A 19051-nucleotide genomic window follows, 5' to 3' on the forward strand; every position below is an offset into this window, starting at 1 on the left:
AGATGTCTCCACCTTCAACAATTAATAGAACATAGAACATAGAACATAGAACAGTACAGCACAGAACAGGCCCTTCAGCCCACAATGTTGTGCCGACCATTGATCCTCATGTATGCACCCTCAAATTTCTGTGACCATATACATGTCCAGCAGTCTCTTAAATGACCCCAATGACCTTGCTTCCACAACTGCTGCTGGCAACGCATTCCATGCTCTCACAACTCTCTGCGTAAAGAACCTGCCTCTGACATCCCCTCTATACTTTCCTCCAACCAGCTTAAAACTATGACCCCTCGTGCTAGCCATTTCTGCCCTGGGAAATAGTCTCTGGCTATCAACTCTATCTATGCCTCTCATTATCTTGTATACCTCAATTAGGTCCCCTCTCCTCCTCCTTTTCTCCAATGAAAAGAGACCGAGCTCAGTCAACCTCTCTTCATAAGATAAGCCCTCCAGTCCAGGCAGCATCCTGGTAAACCTCCTCTGAACCCTCTCCAAAGCATCCACATCTTTCCTATAATAGGGCGCCCAGAACTGAACACAGTATTCCAAATGCTGCTGAAAAAAAGCTGCTAAGTATCCAGCTCTCATACGGGCATGCTTCCTTTTCAATTCAGGTAAATGGTCATATAAAGCCACAAAAGGATTTTGCTAAACAGCACTATGTCTTCATTAGATAGATGTGATGCCTAAAAGAACTGGATTAACCCTTTCACAATCAGGTGAAGGAGGGATTTTGTCAGTGTACAAGAGTGCAAAGATATTACTGGTATTTATCAGCAGACAGGGTGTATCAGAGTTGTCAAATGCTAGATACTACCAACATACCATCTAACGTACAAGTGAAAAGGTAATTTTTAATATACAATTGTAAACAAAATATGATAAAAAATTGACTCGGAAAATGTTGTACTCAGGCTCAGTGTGAAACAGCCATTTGATCCAGCCCCTTCCTCACAGCCCTACAAGGATAAAAATTCCCATATAAAATGCAGTGTGTAGAGATTTTTGCTGTGTGGCTGCTGACCCTCAATGGTGCACTTATAAGTAATTTACTAAAAGGGGGGTAAATCCCAAAAGCATTTTGAGGTCAGTTAATCTTCCTCAAGTAATGAGCATCAGTTTACATTCTGTTTCGAAGTTGTCAGTGTATGTTCAGAAAGTTTGCACCCAGATTGTTAACACCAAAAAAATACCCTTTCCAAGACAAATTCAAACTCACTCATATGGTATGCTTCTGAAAACAATATGATCGAGGAGCGTTAACTGCTCAGCTATTTCCATGACTGATAGCGTCTCAAAGGTTTCCATTCTGGGGCCATCTGTCTGTGAAGAATCGTATTATGAGGCTGATTAGTAAAACAAAGGAAATGGAGCATCATCTGGGTTAAATTACAGGGCTTTACATTTCGAGGTTTTGCTCAGTGGGAATATTTACTCGAAATTGTGTCAATAAAATTAGTGCAAATAAGAAAATATCCAGAAACTTAATTCCCAAAATGGTCATTAACAATCATTGTAGATTTTCTTCTGAAAGTGTAGTAAGAAATAGCAATAAGAATATTATTCATTCTGTAGCTTTTTGCTCAGTAGTAACCCTAGTCTGTTTCTTTTGTTTATTTCCATTGAACAATACTGTAGTTATACTTGAAATGAAGAAACACAAGCGCTTTCTAATATAGTAAGAGGCTAAAAAAAAGTATGCTTATGACTAATGCTGTAATTAGGAAATTCTTCCTCTCTATTTTGGATTGTTGTTAGATTTATCAAAATACTGGCAGAGCCAATGATGACCTGGGTTGTGGATTGAAGTAGTCTAGATGCATCGGTGTTGAACAAGGCAGGAAAAACTCCAAGATCCTGGAAACAATCAGCGTGAAAGGAAGAGTGCCAATCTTTCCCTTTCAGCAGTGCACTAATAACATAAATGCTTCAAGATTCAGTAAAGTTCATTGCTAATTGTTAATCGAGTGCTGACAATCAAGGGTGAAGATAATCAGGGGGATTGTTATAAGGCCATACTATTCAGGAATTAAACTAATTCTGCCATAACTTTACAGGCAACAGATGGAAAAGATCTACATGTTAAGAAGCTGGACAGCATTTACACCTAGAGCTGGAATCAATGCAACTTATGTTGTCTGCGAACAGACAGATGGTTCCAATTTGTGAGAGGACCATGTATCCGTCTCCCAGGGGAATGGACAAAACTCCTCCACCGATTAAACCAGTGGAAGAAGAGGTCTGAGACGGGATTCACCACTACCAGCGGAGAAATATCAATTAGATTCATTAATGAGTCAGTCGACATGCCCAATCTAACCTAGCTTTCCTGCACATCCCAAAGGCAGCCCGGATGATCCTGTCGAGTTTGTCAGCAGTTTTGGGAATGGGCGGGTGGAGGAAGAATAAGAGATAGGAAGGGGCCAGGTAGCCTCATTCTCAAGGGATCTGGCATCAGGCAAAGGTAATGCTAAAAGCCACCATTCTACTCTTGCCTCAAAAACTTAAGTCCACTCCTTCCCACTCTCTCCCACACAGCAACTATGCATCTTTCACCCAACCATACCCATCTGCCTTCACTCGCCATCAGGCAGGTGTGTCATGATGGCTTTGCTGCTAGCAGTGCTGCCGCTGACCTGTTGTCAGTTCTCAGCAGGCAGAACTTGCACAAATGGAGCCCTCAATTGTGGGAAGGCCTGACGGTGGCATCTAAAGTGTCTGAAGGATATTTGATTCTGTCAGGTCTCCCTCTAGGAACTGATGGGGTTTTCCCACTGATTCCTTGACTGATGGGTGAGACCCATTGTCCGATTGGAAATATCCTATTCTAAATCTTAGTGTAAAAGGCTGGTTCCTAAATCAATGTGTAATCTATTTTCCCTAAAATTGCTGTTAACAAAACCTTCTATATGTTGCTTCTTGAATATCAATCTGTTTAAAAATTACAACTTAATTAGCTTTACTTAAATGTATCAAAGCTGTATTATTAATCAATCCTGAGGACTGTAACTTTGCCGAATGTGTTCAAAGTTAAAAGCCACGCAAAAGAAAAGTCATCTAAAGGAAAGATAAATTAATATCATAAAATAAATAGCACACAAGCAAGAGCACGGAGAAGTTAAAATTGTATCAGTGATAATGGGAACTGCGGATGCTGGAGAATCCAAGATAACAAAGTGTGGAACTGGATGAACACAGCAGGCCAAGCAGCATCTCAGGAGCACAAAAGCTGACGTTTCAGGCCTAGACCCTTCATCAGAGGGGGGGATGGGGAGAGGGAACTGGAATAAATAGGGATAGAGGGAGAGGCGGACCGAAGACGGAGAGAAAACAAGATAGGTAGAGAGGAGAGTGTAGGTGGGGAGGTAGGGAGGGGATAGGTCAGTCCAGGGACGACAGACAGGTCAAGGAGGTGGGATGAGGTGGTAGGTAGGAAATGGAGGTGCGGCTTGAGGTGGGAGGAAGGGATGGGTGAGAGGAAAAACAGGTTAGGGAAGCAGAGACAGGCTGGGCTGGTTTTGGGATGCGGTGGGGGGAGGGGACGAGCTGGGCTGATTTTGTGATGCAGTGGGGGGCGGGGAAGAACTAGGCTGGTTTTGGGATGCAGTGGGCGAAGGGGAGATTTTGAAGCTTGTGAAATCCACATTGATACCATTGGGCTGCAGGATTCCTAAGCGGAATATGAGTTGCTGTTCCTGCAACCTTCGGTGGCATCATTGTGGCACTGTAGGAGGCCCATGATGGACATGTCCTCTGACAAATGGGAGGGGGAGTTGAAATGGTTCGCGACTGGGAGGTGCAGTTGTTTGTTGCGAACCGAGCAGAGGTGTTCTGCAAAGTGGTCCCCAAGCCTCCGCTTGGTTTCCCCAATGTAGTGGAAGCCACACCGGGTGCAATGGATACAATATACCACATTGGCAGATATGCAGGTGAACATCTGCTTGATATGGAAGGTCATCTTGGGGCCTGGGATTGGGGTGAAGGAGGAGGTGTGGGGGCAAGTGTAGCACTTCCTACGGTTGCAGGGGAAGGTGCCGGGTGTGGTGGGGTTGGAGGGGAGTGTGGAGCGGACAAGGGAGTCACGGAGAGAGTGGTCTCTCCGGAAGGCAGACAAGGGTGGGGATGGAAAAATAGCTTGGGTGGTGGGGTCGGGTTGTAGATGGCGGAAGTGTCGGAGGATGATACGTAGTATCCGGAGGTTGGTGGGGTGGTATGTGAGAACAAGGGGGATCCTCTGGGGGCGGTTGCGGCGGGGGCAGGGTGTGAGGGATGTGTTGCAGGAAATGCGGGACGTGCGTTCAAGGGCGTTCTCAACCACTGCGGGGAAAAGTTGTGGTCCTTGAAGAACTTGGACATCTGGGGTGTGCGGGAGTGGAATGCCTCATCCTGGGAGCAGATGCGGTGGAGATGGAGGAATTGCGAATAGGGGATGGAATTTTTGCAGGAGGGTGGGTGGGAGGAGGTGTATTCTAGGTAGCTGTGGGAGTCAGTGGGCTTGAAATGACGTCAGTTTCTAGCTGGTTACCTGAGATGGAAACTCCATGTCCATCATGGGCCTCCTGCAGTGCCACAATGATGCCACACGAAGGTTGCAGGAACAACAACTCATATTCCACCCTGGGAACCCGGCAGTCCAATGGTATCAAGGTGGACCTCACAAGCTTCAACATCTCCCCTTCCCCCACTGCATCCCAAAACCAGCCCAGCACAGAGAAGTTAGTTTATTTTTAATAATTTATTGATACATATGGCTGCCTTATTATTTTTGATACTAAATTGAATCCAAGAACTAGTTCATTAATTCAAATACCATGTGGGTTCATCTGAGAATTGACATACTCACCATCTGAATTAAAACTTCCATCCGCAGCTGAGGATCATCCAACTCATCTTGTGAAAGCACACTGACAGAGAGTTCAATGTAGATTAGAAAGACATACACTGTGGAGATAGATTTAACTCAACCACATCATTGTACTGCAAATACATTTTGAGTCATTGTTGTATAAAACAGATTAATTAACTTGCAGTTTTTTGAGGGGCTGCTGGCAGGCATTTGATATATACAAATAAACTGCAATTTCTGTAGACAGGTTTGTGCAAACAGTTTTGATTCTCTATCAGACTCAGTTTGACTAGGTTCTGGCTGTATTGGACTGACATTATCATGTTGCAGTCACATTATTTTGCCTAATGCATTGACACAGAAGTTATCTTATGAGATAACCTCTGTCATGGTTTCTGAAAACAAAGGGCTTCAAACAGCCTACCCACATGGCTTAGCCTTTATAAGAACAATAATTTACAGAGAACGGTTAACAAAAAAAAATCTCAAGGTGCTTCACAGGAGCATTATAAAACAAAATGTTTCACCAAGCAATAAAAGGAGATAATAGGACAGATGGCCAACAAATTAGGTCCACGAGGCAGATTTTGAGGGACATTATGAAGGAAAAAAAGAGAGGTGGAAAGGAGTCCAACAGAAATTTTAAGAGTTTTAAGAACTGATGTAATGAAGATTAATTGCGGAGCAAGAAATGCCGAAGAACCTGGAATGAGAAATGTAAAACATTTTAGAACATTGTGGGGCTGAGAAGATGCAGAAATGGGGAGGGTTGAGGCCATATGAGAATTTGAAAACAAAGATAAAAATTCTCTAATGAAATCTTTGCTTACTCAAGAGCTAATATAATTCAGTGGGCACTGATGTAATGGCTGAACAACACTTGGAGAAAGTCAGAAAATGAACAGCAGAATTCCAGATGACTTCAAGTTTATGGAAGTTATATGTGGATAGCTATCCAGCCATGGTAACAAATCCATGGCTGAGGATTTCAGCAAATACTTCCATACCTGTGTCAGGGATAGAATCCGCTGACAGGGGTAAAAATAAGCAATACATTGATATTTGCCAAAGGAAGGGATGGAGTTGATGGTTAGGGAGGGGTTTGTATTGGAGATTAATTTTTAGTCTTCCTAATTGTTATTATTAGGAGAAACTTCCTGCTTACAAGTGACTGAACAGTGATGGAAACTGATCTCATGGAGTAAAGATAAGGTGAACCATTGTCTAACATTAGCATATAATATTATATGTTCTTAATGTCATTTATGACTTCAACATTTGGGCTGAAATTGCAGCTAGCTTCCTCCCACAGCTATTATATATTTGCTTAAATATACTCAGCTTTAAGAAACCTCTTCAAGGTTTTAGACCATTGCTGGGACTGACAACAACTCTTCATGCTCACTTCACTAAATATCCCTCCCTCCTCAGGAGCACTGATCTACACATCCACTTTTAATCCAACAACTTCCCAAACTGTCTCACTCAAAGAAAGAAAAACCAAAACCCAAAAGTCTCCTTCTCTAAGCTGTGGTTATTTCTTTTTAGCTAAACAAAAACAAATTCTAGAAGTCTCTGAAAAACTTGACACTCCAATATTTACCTTGCTCAGTCACTTGACAATCCACAATAACAGAAGTCCACAAAACCTATTCACTCTAAAGACAAGCCTTGAAAACTTTTATAAATGCAGATTACAATTGACAAGGAATTGCATTCGACCAGCCATATTAATACGTTAGCTACAAAAGCAGGACCAAGGCTGGAAATTCTGCAGCAAGTAATCACCTCCTATGTTCCCAAAGTCAACCCACTATCTGCAAGGAACACATCATGCGTGTGATGGAATATAGTTTACTTGACTGGCTGAATGCAAGTCCAAGGACACTGAAGAAGCTTGACACCACCCAGGCCAAAGCAGTCCACTTGACTGGCAACCCATCAAACAGCTTCCATCTGTATTCACTTCAGTGACAATGCCACTGACATCATCCCCTCTGGAAATCTCCCACCACAACTTCCCACCTCATAGTAAGTGGGTGAACACATGGCAGATGCAGTCCAACAGGGCTAAATGTGAAAAACAGAGAGGCAGAATACTATTTAAATGGTGTTATATTGGGAAATGTGAATGCACAATGGGTTCTAGATGTCCTTGTACACCAATCAACGGAAGTGGACAAGCACGCTAACTGCCTGCCCTGTAGGTTTTGTCTCACCCACTCCTCTTGGTGCTGCTAACTCCAGTCTCAGAGTCCTTCTCTCACCTGCTCCACTACACGCTGCTGACATGAACACACAGAACACAGAACACAGAACACAGAACATTACAGCGCAGTACAGGCCCTTCGGCCCTCAATGTTGTGCCGACCTGTGAAACCAATCTGAAGCCCATCTAACCTACACTATTCCATTATCATCCATATGTTTATCCAATGACTATTTAAATGCCCTCAAAGTTGGCGAGTCTACTACTGTTGCAGGCAGGGCATTCCATGCCCTTACTACTCTCTGAGTAAAGAACCTACCTCTGATATCTGTCCTATATCTATCACCCTTCAAGTTAAAGCTATGTCCCCACATGCTAGCCATCACCATCCGAGGAAAAAGGCTCTCACTGTCCACCCTATCTAATCGTCTGATCATCTTGTATGTCTCTATTAAGTTCCTTCTTAACCTTCTTCTCTCCAACGAAAACAGCTTCAAGACCCTCAGCCTTTCCTCATAAGACCTTCCCTCCACACCAGGCAACATCCTGGTAAATCACCTCTGCACCTTTTCCAATGCTCCCACATCCTTCCTATAATGCGGCGACGAGAACTGTATACAATACTCCAAGTGCAGCCGCACCAGAGTTTTGTATAGCTGCAACATGGCCTCATGGCTCTGAAACTCAATCCCTCTACCAATAAAACCTAACACACCGTATGCCTTCTTAACAACCCTATCAACCCGGCTGGTAACTTTCAGGGATTTACGCACATGGACGCCGAGATCTCGCTGCTCATCCACACTACCAAGAATCTTACCATTAGCCCAGTACTCTGCATTCCTGTTACTCCTTCCAAAGTGAATCACCTCACACTTTTCCGCATTAAACTCCATTTGCCACCTCTCAGCCCAGGTCTGCAGCTTATTTATGTCCCTCTGTAACCTGCAACATCCTTCTGCACTATCCACAACTCCACTGACTTTAGTGTCATCTGCAAATTTACTAACCCATTTTTCTACGCCCTCATCCAGGTCATTTATAAAAATGACAAATGGCAGTGGACCCAAAACAGTTTCTTGCAGTAAACCACTAGTAACTGAACTCAAGGATGAACATTTCCCATCAACCACCATCCCCTGTCTTCTTACAGCTAGCCAACTTCAGACCCAAACCGCTAAATCACCTTCAATCCCATGTCTCCGTATTTTCTGCAATAGCTACCAAGGGGAACTTTACCAAACGCTTTACTGAAATCCATATACAGATCAACCACTTTACCCTCATCCACCTGTTTGGTCACCTTCTCAAAGAACTCAATAAGGTTTGTGAGGCAGGACCTACCCTTCACAAAACCGTGTTGACTAGCCCTAATCAAGTTATTCCTTTCTAGATGACTATAAATCCTATTTCTTATAATCCTCTCCAACACATTACCCACAACCAAAGTAAGGCTCACTGGTCTATAATTACCAGGGTTGTCTCTACTCCGCTTCTTGAACAAGGGAACGACATTTGCTATCCTCCAGGCTTCTGGCACTACTCCTGTAGACAATGACGACATAAAGATCAAAGCCAAAGGCTCCGCATTCTCCTCCCTAGCTTCCCAGAGAATCCTAGGATAAATCCCATCCAGCCCAGGGGAATTATCTATTTTCACACTTTCCAGAATTGCTAACATCTCCTCCTTATGACCCTCAATCCCGCCTAGTCTAATAACCTGTAGCTCAGTATTCTCCTCGACAACATTGTCTTTTTCCTGTGTGAATACTGACAAAAAATATTCATTTAGCGCCTCTCCTATCTCTTCGGACTCCACGCACAACTTTCCACTACTGTCCTTGACTGGCCCTAATGGAGCTGAGGTGGAAAGGGTCAAACGCATCAAGTTCTGGGAGTGACGATAGCCAGTCTAGACCACGTACTTGGATGTGACAGTCAAGTAGGCATAACAATGCCTCTTCTTCCTCAGGAGATTCAGGAAATTCAGTATGTCCATAAAGACCCTCACTAACTCTTACAGATGCAGTGCAGAAAACGTTCTAACTGGGTGCATCATGGCTTGGTACAGCAATTGCTCTGCCCAGGACCGTAACAAACTATAGCAAGTTGTGAACACAGCCTAGACCATCACACAAGCCAACGACCCATCCAATGACTTCACCTACACTTATCGTTGCCACAAAAAAGCAGCAGACATTAAAGACCCCTCCCACCCAACTTATAATCTCTTCCAACCTCTCCCATCAGGCAGAGGATACAAAACCTTAAACACAGGTACCAACAGGTTTAAGTACAGCTTCTTCCCTGTTGTTATTAAACTGCAGACTCACACTATCTCTTGATTTTACAACACCTCACGTTTAAAACTTTCTGCCTTGTTTTTGAAACTGCTACCTCTATTTATCTCTGTAACATCCTTTAACTTTACACTCATCTGATTTCTGCACTGTTTCAATTCTGATTTCTTATACACTCAAGATTTTAACCACTCCACCTTGCCTCAGCTGCCTAGCCTCTGAGATCTGGGAACCCCTCTCAAAATTTCTTCCCATTTAAGATATGTTTACAATTATTTTAATTTGCACCTACTTGTTGTGCTTTCATTATCCTGAAATAACCAGCCATCATTTAACTCAAATTTATACAATCATGGATGCCTCTATCAAATTGCTACTGAACCTTCTCTTATATGTTCTCATTTGTCCATTCTCACTTTATCGTAATAACCTCTGCCTAGTAACAAGCCAGCTAACCTCCATTGCATCTTTCCTATTGTTTATTCTTTCTACAGCGTTCATTGAGATGGGTGGGGTGGGGGGGGGTGTGTGGGGGGTGCAGGGGAAGCTGCTGGAATTTTGAACAAAATTCATGCAGTTGCTTAATTTGAATCTAATACTTAATATGATCTTCTGGATTTTGCATTCCATACTTCGAAACAAAAACTTTTTTTAAAGCAGTAAAATCCTGCAATGCACTTGGAAAATTCTGTCATCCTATGAATTTAGGTAAGCTTTGAAGAGGCGGTAAACATAGCCTGCAACAATAAACTTCTGGCATGGTCTTAAGATATCACCTTAAAATGTTGGCTGTTGCTTTCCTTTCTTGGGGCAGGAGATCATGGTCACGCATCACTTCCTCTAATAAATTTACAATGTTGGATTTCAGTTCACTGTTCATCTCGAAATCCTAAACAATGAGAAAATAACGAATTTATTACTATTCATAGGTAAGTGTCCATATCGTGCCAGTATATTTGCATATAAAAAAGCATTTGATATTTTTATTGGTCTAAGCATTTCCTCACAAAAATTACTTCTAACAGTGTTGAAGAGGAAGGATTTAATTTATTCAAGTATTAAGATAAAACCTGTGCAGCCCAATATTAAGAAAAATACTTCCTCGCAGTCCAATGCATGTCTGATAACACGACCATACTGCAAGAACAATCAGATTGAAACTTGTCAACATCTCCGACATCTAAAACCATTTCTCACCTTGTTAAAAAACAAATATAGAACAAGAAAATGTCACAAATTTACGTATCTTGATCCTTCTAATGTTATACACATTCTGGACGTTAGATTCAGCTTTACACATTAATTCCTCTGAGTAAAAACCCTGCAAAATTCCTCCATGACATGATCACCAAAATTTCAGGATTTCCAATTACATTATTTCCCTTCTATTCAAATACCTCATGTTGCTTAATCAGTTGTGCACAGCCAGTCTTTATTTCACTTGAGATTTCCAGAATTCTCCTTTTTTTTTCTTTTATCTCCACTGTTTTGCTTTAATAAATTACAATTTACTGTGTTTTCTTGATCAGAGCAGCACAAGAACAATTATATTCTACTTCAAAATGCCAGTTCATATTCAGTGGCATAGACAAATGATGTTTTGTGCCAACAGCACAGGCTGGCTATTTTCTATATAATGGAGTGTTAAGATCTGAAGCATACAAACTTCTCTGCAGTACTCAATGGCCTGATCCAAATGTGTTTAAAGAAATTTTAGCTGATCCAGCAGTAAATTGCTTAAGGCTCCTGCTACACTGAAATAGTTTCCCATTAGTTAAGCAAACATGCAATTAGATTTCACAAGGACAAACCCTTCTCTTCCACTGAATCCTTGCATTACAAGAATAGCTCTGTCCGTGACCACAGAAGTTACAAATGCAACGAACATTTGCGTAGATCGTCTTTCTAAGCAATGCTGGGAAATCACTTCCACATTTCCCAACCTTAGTTCAACACGAATGAAATTAGTTGAAGTGCAACAAGCAACTGAAAAGACTGCTGTTCCATGTATATGAATGTCCATTAACTGCCATGTGCATTTTTGAACCTGCAGTGGACAAAGTTGCAAATGGTACTGAATAACCACTAATTATATTCAACTGCTGTGTCATTGATCTTCTCCACCCACACTCCACACCCATCATCATGAGGTCTGAAGTGGGCACATGGCTGATTATTACCCAGTTGTGAAAACTATACACAAATCCTCAGATATTTAAGCAGCCATGTTCAAATGCAGCAAGATCTGGACAAAGCCAGACTTCTTTAATAAGAGGAAAGCAACATTCACATCACGCAAGTGCTTGGCTATGAAAATCTTCAACAAAAGTTGAACCTAACCTATTGGCTTGGCTGTCAATGGCATTACCATTGCTGAATCCCCACAACAGACATCCTAGACCATTGACCAGAAGCTGAATCTGACTTTCGCTATTTTGGCTACATCAGTATAGTCAACTAAGAAGTGGAAGGACTGGTGGTCAACCCGAGTGGAATTCAGGACATAAACAAGGGTCAAGGATGTCATGAAAAGGCTTCAGGGTGTTCTGAAGGAGGGGCTGAAAAGCCTGAGGTGATCGTCCATGTTGGGACAGATGATATAAGAAGAAACACAAATGAGGTCCTGCAAATAGACTTTAGGGAGTTAGGTAGGAAATTGAAAAGCAGGACTTTGAAGGTAGCAATTGTCTGATGCCACTGAGTAATGAGTAAAGGGAGCAAAGGATAAAGTAGTTGGAGAAATGGTGCAAGTAGGAGGGCTCTAAGATTCTTAAGAGTCATAGGTAGGGTGGGTACGAAGGCACCCTTTTTCAGTGGTACATGGATCTATAGCCAAGCTATTAGATTTCAAGAAAGAGGTGGAAGGCTAAGAGGGAAGTTTCGGAGAAGTATTTTCATCCAGAGGGTGCTGAGAACTGGAACTGACTGCCTGATAGGGTTGTTGATTCAGAAATTCTTGTGACATTTAAGCTGCATTTATGTATGCAGTTGCATTGCAAAAGCCTCTAGGGCAATGGGCCAAAAGCTGGAAAATATGTTTAGAGTAATCAGGTCTTGGTTGACCAGTGCACACACACACCACAAGCCAAATTGTCTCTTTCTAAACTGTAAATATCAATCAAAGTTTTTAATTGTAATGAATTAGCTCTTTAATTAAGTAAAGGAAACAGGCTGTCTTGTTTCTCACCTGCACAATATATATAATCTAATATGTTTGGCAATAACATGTCCCTTTTCAAGTTCAAACTTTGTAATGGCCAATGGAAGAGTGAGACAAGGAAAGAAATCCACATTTCCTAAGTCAGTCATAACAACATCTGCAAATTATATTGACTGCCCTTACATTATGTAGTGAATGTAGAATTTAAGTTTATAAAAGAAACAACTTAATCATGCTCATTCATATGAAATATGGTGAATTATCAATGGCTAAGAGAAGGGTAAATTTTACAGTTCTGAAGAATGGTCACTGGACTCAAAATGTTAACTTTGTTTTCTCTCAACAGATGCTGCCAGACCCTGCTGAATTTTTCCAACAATTTCTGTTTCTTTTCAGCATTTATAGCTCTTTGGTTTATGTTATTATGTCAAGTTTTGCAAATCTGTTTTCCCAGTTAATACTCCCAACAGTTAGAACACCTGTCACAAGTTCAACTGTGTGCTACATATGATTTACCACCCATTCAACTGAATGCATGCCGACATTTTCAATCAATTTCTGACATTCGTTGGCCCTACTGTTGGCTTGTAAAAAAAAATCCATAAAGTGCCTCTGGAATTACAGTGTTACAGAAATTTAATTTCATTGGAATTGATTTCTTTAGTTTAATGCTCTGTGTGATAGGGAAATTTATATAACAAAAACTCACATATTAAATCAACTATAATAACCTTTGCCCAGAGGCAAGACTTTAGTTAATAATCAGGAACATACTTATCTTCATTAGACTGAATGGGAAAAAGCAAAATTCAATTTTCTGTCCTAGATTTTATCTTTTCACATACTGTCAACTACAAATACAGTTCAATTACACCTTGAGACAATAATAACAAGCATATTAATAAAATTAATCTGCTTTCCTAACAAAACCCATCTAATATCATTAAGTACAATTCCACCACCTGAAGGGAAGTCCTAGAGGATTTATCAATAGTGTATAAACATTGGAAAAATATCACAGATGACCCCGTGTATACTGAGCACAGTCCTCGAAAGAAACTCCTGACGTGTTGCTGTCACAAAGAAAATCTCCAGAATGTATGTGGCAAAATAACATTTGTTTTAAAATGAATACAAAATTATCAAAATTCCGGGCTTGCTTTGACACATTTGAAAGCAGTGGCATAACTGTGGTGCAATTGTCACCATTCATTCAGGCTCCTGCGACACTTCAGAATTGGAAACGTGCAGACGCACACTGTTTACATGTGTTATTTTTATATATGAAAATGTATGTCAAAAATACAATAGTTTTGGGATATTATGGTTGCATATTCATGAACTATATCTATAAAAGGCTATACACACTATCAGTCCATCTTCCTGTCTCTGTCCAGTTGTATAATGAATTCCTACCAATCATTCAAATCTGCCTGCAATGTTTGGTGATTTAGCCATCAGGCTGTTGTCTGCCACAGTGAATGCTACAATCTTATAAAATCAGAGTGTTCTGCTTCCGAACTGTGTTGGCAATAAGAAAAATAACTGCTATCAGTTCCTTATCCAGTTAACAGATCTCAACCAGGTCAACACCTACAGGTTACATTATTGACCGCAGTGCTCTGAAGTTAGACTGGAGAAAAATATCCAAAGCAAAGAGCTCCTCTATTGTGGTATGTTAAACACACACAAACAATATTTCCAATGCTCTGACACCACACACACACAGAAGCAATCTGCAAAGATCAGGCCTAGAATGAAATTCTAATCCAAATTGCTCTTCTGATGTTGTCCCTCTGTTCTTTTCGTCTGTGTTCATCATCTCTCTTCTCAAAACAAAAACAATCTTTGGTCCGATGTCTTTGAAATCTATGACCCTATCTCCAGAATTATTTCTTTTCCATTCCTTATCTCCTGAATCCAAATCTACCTTTTCAAACACCCAATGTTTGAGTCCCTCCAATCAAGTTTCTACTGTTGCCACAGTATAGTTCTTATCAAAGATATAAATGACATTCTATCTCTCCTCAGCCTTATATATATTCTCCTTCTTCTCCTTGTACACCTAACCGCGGTCAGTAGCTGGGTGAGACAGCTACAAGCTAAATTTATTCTCATCTGCCTAATTGTAACAAAAATATCACTTGAACTGGCTACCTTTCCGGATCCAGCATTGCTGGGCAAATTTTACAGGAGTTTGGAGGATGAGACTATTCGCCCGGTGGAAAAGATAAAGACAATCAACTTTTTACAAAAAGACTATGTTAGATTAGGGGTGACTTTAACAAGGCACATGTGGGACTTCTGCCCCTCCAGAAACAAGTAGTACCACCCCAAAAGGTAAGAAAATGGATACTGGAGTGTACCTTCGAAGGAAGTAAGCTCTCTTCCTTCCTGGCATCTCACTCAAGGCAGTGAAGAACTAAGCTGGCCACGTTCTTCTTCTTTCTTCCACCTAACGTATTATGGCAGCAGAGGCAACGTTAGGCCCTTAACTATCCATTAATTGGTCTGCGAGAAGTATTAACAGGCCTAAGGGTGGGTGGGCTGACTGATGCTTTACCAGCCCATCAAATTAGGGAATGGCCAGATAGAGGCATTAAAGCAGGAGGTTAGCCATTTTATATGCACACCCAACTAAAACCTTACCCTGCTGGGGTGTTGGAGAGAGAGTAGGAACTGCCGATGCTAGAGAATCTTGACCCGAAACATCCGCTTTCCTGCTCTGTTGATGCTACTTGGCCTGTTGTGTTCATCCAGCTCTATACCTGTTTCCTGCTGGGATGTTTGCATGTTTGTTTTTGTATACTTGTGCATGTGTGCATGTGTTGTCTGTCTTGCAGTGGTGGGGTACATGGCTTAAAGTCCCTATGGCTACCTTTCCCAATTGATCCTTAGCTCCCTCTTTTTCTCCTCAGTATGCTGTACATCAGCAAGATCATCCAAAAACAACATTAGTTTTCACTGCACACTGATGAGATTCACTGCCGTTTCTTCCAATTCCTCCATTGTTATTAAGTTGTTAGACTGCTTAAATGATTCCCAAACTTGGATAAGCAGGAATGCTGTCCAAGCGAGTAATGAGAATACTGAGGCCATTGACTTTAGTCCCCACTCCACACTCCATCCTGTTTCCTTGGCACAGTCTGAGACCAAGCCAAAAATGTTTGTATCATAGATCACTCAGTTGGCTCCTGACCACATATTTGAATCATCACTAGCAGCATCTATTGCTGTAACTATAATAGCATTGGAATTGGCTCCTGCCTCATCTCATCTACTGCTGAAACCGTCACTTATGTTTATGTTGTCTATAGGTGTAAATCCTTCATTTCACCACCATTAGCCACACCTCAGTTACAGAGGCCCTAAACTCTACAATTCACTATTGATATTTCTCTATTTCTCTAACTCACCTTCTTTCTTTCATAGGTCCTTTCATGTATTAAATCTACTTCTTTTACCGAGCCCTTTGGTCATCAGACCTAATATCTACTCATGCAGCTCAGTCATATTTTGTTTTATATTGCTTCTGTACAGGATCTTGGCAGGTTCACCAGGTTAAAGTGGGGATGGTAGTGTTGTGATAGTACATGCCAAACAGTGGAAGCAACATGAAATAATAATCCCACAGCCAACAGATCAGGGCTAAGCTCTGCAGTCCTGCCACACCCTGTTGTGAATGGTGGCAGATGATTACAGAATGAACAGAAGGAGCAGGCTCTACCAGCTATTCCCACATTCAATGACAGGAAAACACAGCGAATCAATGCAAAATATAAGACTGAAGCATTTGTATTCATCTTCAGTCAGAGGTGGGACTGTAGGATCCATCTTGGCCTCCTCTTAAGATCCACATCATCAAAGATCCCAATCTTCAAACAATTTGATTGACTCTATCAATAAAATGCTGAGACCAACCGATGCTGCAAAGGCAACTGGCCCAGACAACATTCCAGCAATTGTACTGATGACATGGGTTACAGAATTAGCAGTAGGCCTAGTCAATCTGTTCCAGTATAGCTAAAACATTGGCATCTACCTGACAATGTGGAAAAGTGGTCAGGTCAGTCCTGTGCACAAAGACAGAACATATCCTACCTGATCAATAGCATCAATCAGTCTAAGATAACAAAGTGTGAAGCTGGATGAACACAGCAGGCCAAGCAGCATCTCAGGAGCACAATAGCTTTTGTGCTCCTGAGATGTTGCTTGGCCTGCTGTGTTCATCCAGCTTCACACTTTGTTATCTTGGATTCTCCAGCACCTGCCATTCCCATTATTTCTGAGCATCAATGAGTCTACTGTCATTTGGTACTGAAGAGGTGGAAGGGGTCATCAACAGTGCTATTAGTACTTGCTCAGCAATACCTTGCTCACTGACACTCAGTGTGGGGTCTGCAAGTACAAGTCATCAGAGGTAAGATGAGAATGAATATTCTTGATATCAAGGCTGCAATTTGACCGACTGTGTTATCAAGGAACCGTAGCAAAACTGAATTCAATGGGAACTGGGGGAAAACTCCCTGCTAGTTGTGCAAGCTAGGTGGAATAGTTATGGTAAATGTGAAGTTACAGGGATAGGGTTGGTGGAGGGGGCCCTCTCTGGACAAGCAATGCAAACTTGATGGGCTACATGGCCTCTTTCTGCAATGTAGGAATTCAACAATTCTACGGTCGGAGTCAGACCTCCCATGCAGGAAGACTGTTGTGATTGTTGGATGACAATCGTCTCAGTCCCAGGACATGTCTGGAGGAGTTCTGCAGGATAGTGCCCTGACACAGTCAACTTCAGCTGCTTCACTAAATGCATTATCCCCATCATAAAAATAGAAACTAGGGTATTTGTTGATGTATGCAGAATGTTCAGACCAATTTGCAACTCCTCAGATATTGAAGGTGCTCATGGACAAAATGTGGACAATACCCAGGTTGGGCAGCTAAGTGGGAGGTAAATATCCCTGCCAATGTGAATGCTAAGCAATGACTATCTCAAATGAGAGAGAATCTTATATTCAATAGCATTACCAACACTGAATTTCTCACCAACAACATATTGCAGGTTAGCATTGACCCGAAACTGAACAGGACTAGCCATAAAAATCCAATGGCTACCAAAAGAGGTCAGAGACTAGGATTTCTGCTGCAAGTAATTCAACTCTTGTCTTCCCAAAATCTGTCCACCACGTATAAGCCACAAGTCAGGAATGCGATGAACATTCTTCATTTGGCTGGATTTGAGCAGATTCAACAATCCTCAAAAACTATAACACCATCCAGCATCAAGTAGTCTGTGTAATTGGCACCCCACCAGCCACCTTCAACATTCACTTCCTTCACCAATAACACAGTGCAGTAGTGTGTACCATCCGTAAGATACACCTTAGCAATTCACAAGGCATCCTATGACGTTTCTTCCAAATGCATGGTCACTTCCATCTAGAAGGATAAGGGCAGCAGATAGACAGGAAAGCCATTCACTTGCAAATTTCTCTCCAAACCACTCACCATCTGGATTTGGAAAAGTATTGCTATTCCTTCAGTGTTGTTGGGTCAAAACCCTGGAACTCCTCCTTTATTGCCATTGTGGGTCTACCTACAGCACAGTGATATAGCTGCACGAGAAGGTGGTTAATTACAGTTAGGTGATGGCCTAGTGGTATTATTAATACAGAAACCCAGGTAATGTTTTGGAGGCCAAGGTTCGAATCTCACCACGGCAAATAGTGGAATTGGAATTCAATAAAAATATGGATTTAAAAATCTGAAGTTGACCACAAAAATAAATGTCAATATTCAGAAAGCCCATCTGATTCATTAATTTCATTTAGGGAAGGAAACTTCCATCTTTACCTGGTCTGGTCTACATGTAGCTCCCAACCCACAACAACGTGGTTGACTCTTAACTGCCCTCTGGGCAATTAGGGATGGGCAATAAATGTTGCCTGGTCAGCAATGCCCTCATCCCATGAATGAATGAAAAAATGTCACCATCTCAAGCATAAATAGGAACAGGCAATAAAAGCTGGCCAGCCAGTGACGCCCACAGCCCACAAGTGAATGAAAGAATGCAAAAAGAATTTAAAAAGGATTTAAAAAGGATTTAAAAAGGACTCACCTTCATTCCTCTGTGCCCACACAATGTATTCCGTTCATGTTGGGATGCCGAACTCTTTTTTCGCTGACTCCGCCTCTCCTCGCCTATTTCTTTAACCATGAGTCTAACCCACCCTCTGCAGACCCCTTCTCCTGTCTCCAACATATCCCATCCTCCTGGACATCACCCCAAGGCCTCCTACCCTCCCTCGACCTCATCATCTTGAACTGCCATCGTGACATCGATTGCATCATATCTCCACCCTTCTCACCCACTCCAACCTCTCCCTCACGGAATGGAAAGCCCTCCATTCCCGCCGCTCCAATCCCAACCACACCAACAAAGCCGCGGATACAGGGGGCGCAGTAGTGGCGTGGCTCGCTGACCTCTACATAGCTTTAAAATAACTCGTGGATACCTTCTTCTACCACCCTCT

General features: G+C 41.8%; 1 protein-coding gene across 5 annotated transcripts in view; it reads right to left on the reverse strand.

Annotated features, from left to right (window-relative positions):
* The window catches only part of rasgrf2b (Ras protein-specific guanine nucleotide-releasing factor 2b), a 250703-nt gene that overhangs the window by 33071 nt on the left and 198581 nt on the right, over positions 1 to 19051 (reverse strand). For all 5 annotated transcript variants that reach the window (XM_059644773.1, XM_059644772.1, XM_059644776.1 and 2 more), the window contains 3 exons: positions 10135 to 10247; positions 4847 to 4907; positions 1223 to 1326 (listed from right to left, as the gene is read on the reverse strand). In XM_059644773.1, coding sequence (XP_059500756.1) covers positions 1223 to 1326; positions 4847 to 4907; positions 10135 to 10247 — 278 coding nt within the window. The remainder of the gene's footprint in view (positions 1 to 1222; positions 1327 to 4846; positions 4908 to 10134; positions 10248 to 19051) is intronic.

The sequence above is a fragment of the Stegostoma tigrinum genome, chromosome 3 (assembly GCF_030684315.1).
Source record: "Stegostoma tigrinum isolate sSteTig4 chromosome 3, sSteTig4.hap1, whole genome shotgun sequence".
In the NCBI taxonomy this organism is placed as follows: domain Eukaryota; kingdom Metazoa; phylum Chordata; class Chondrichthyes; order Orectolobiformes; family Stegostomatidae; genus Stegostoma; species Stegostoma tigrinum.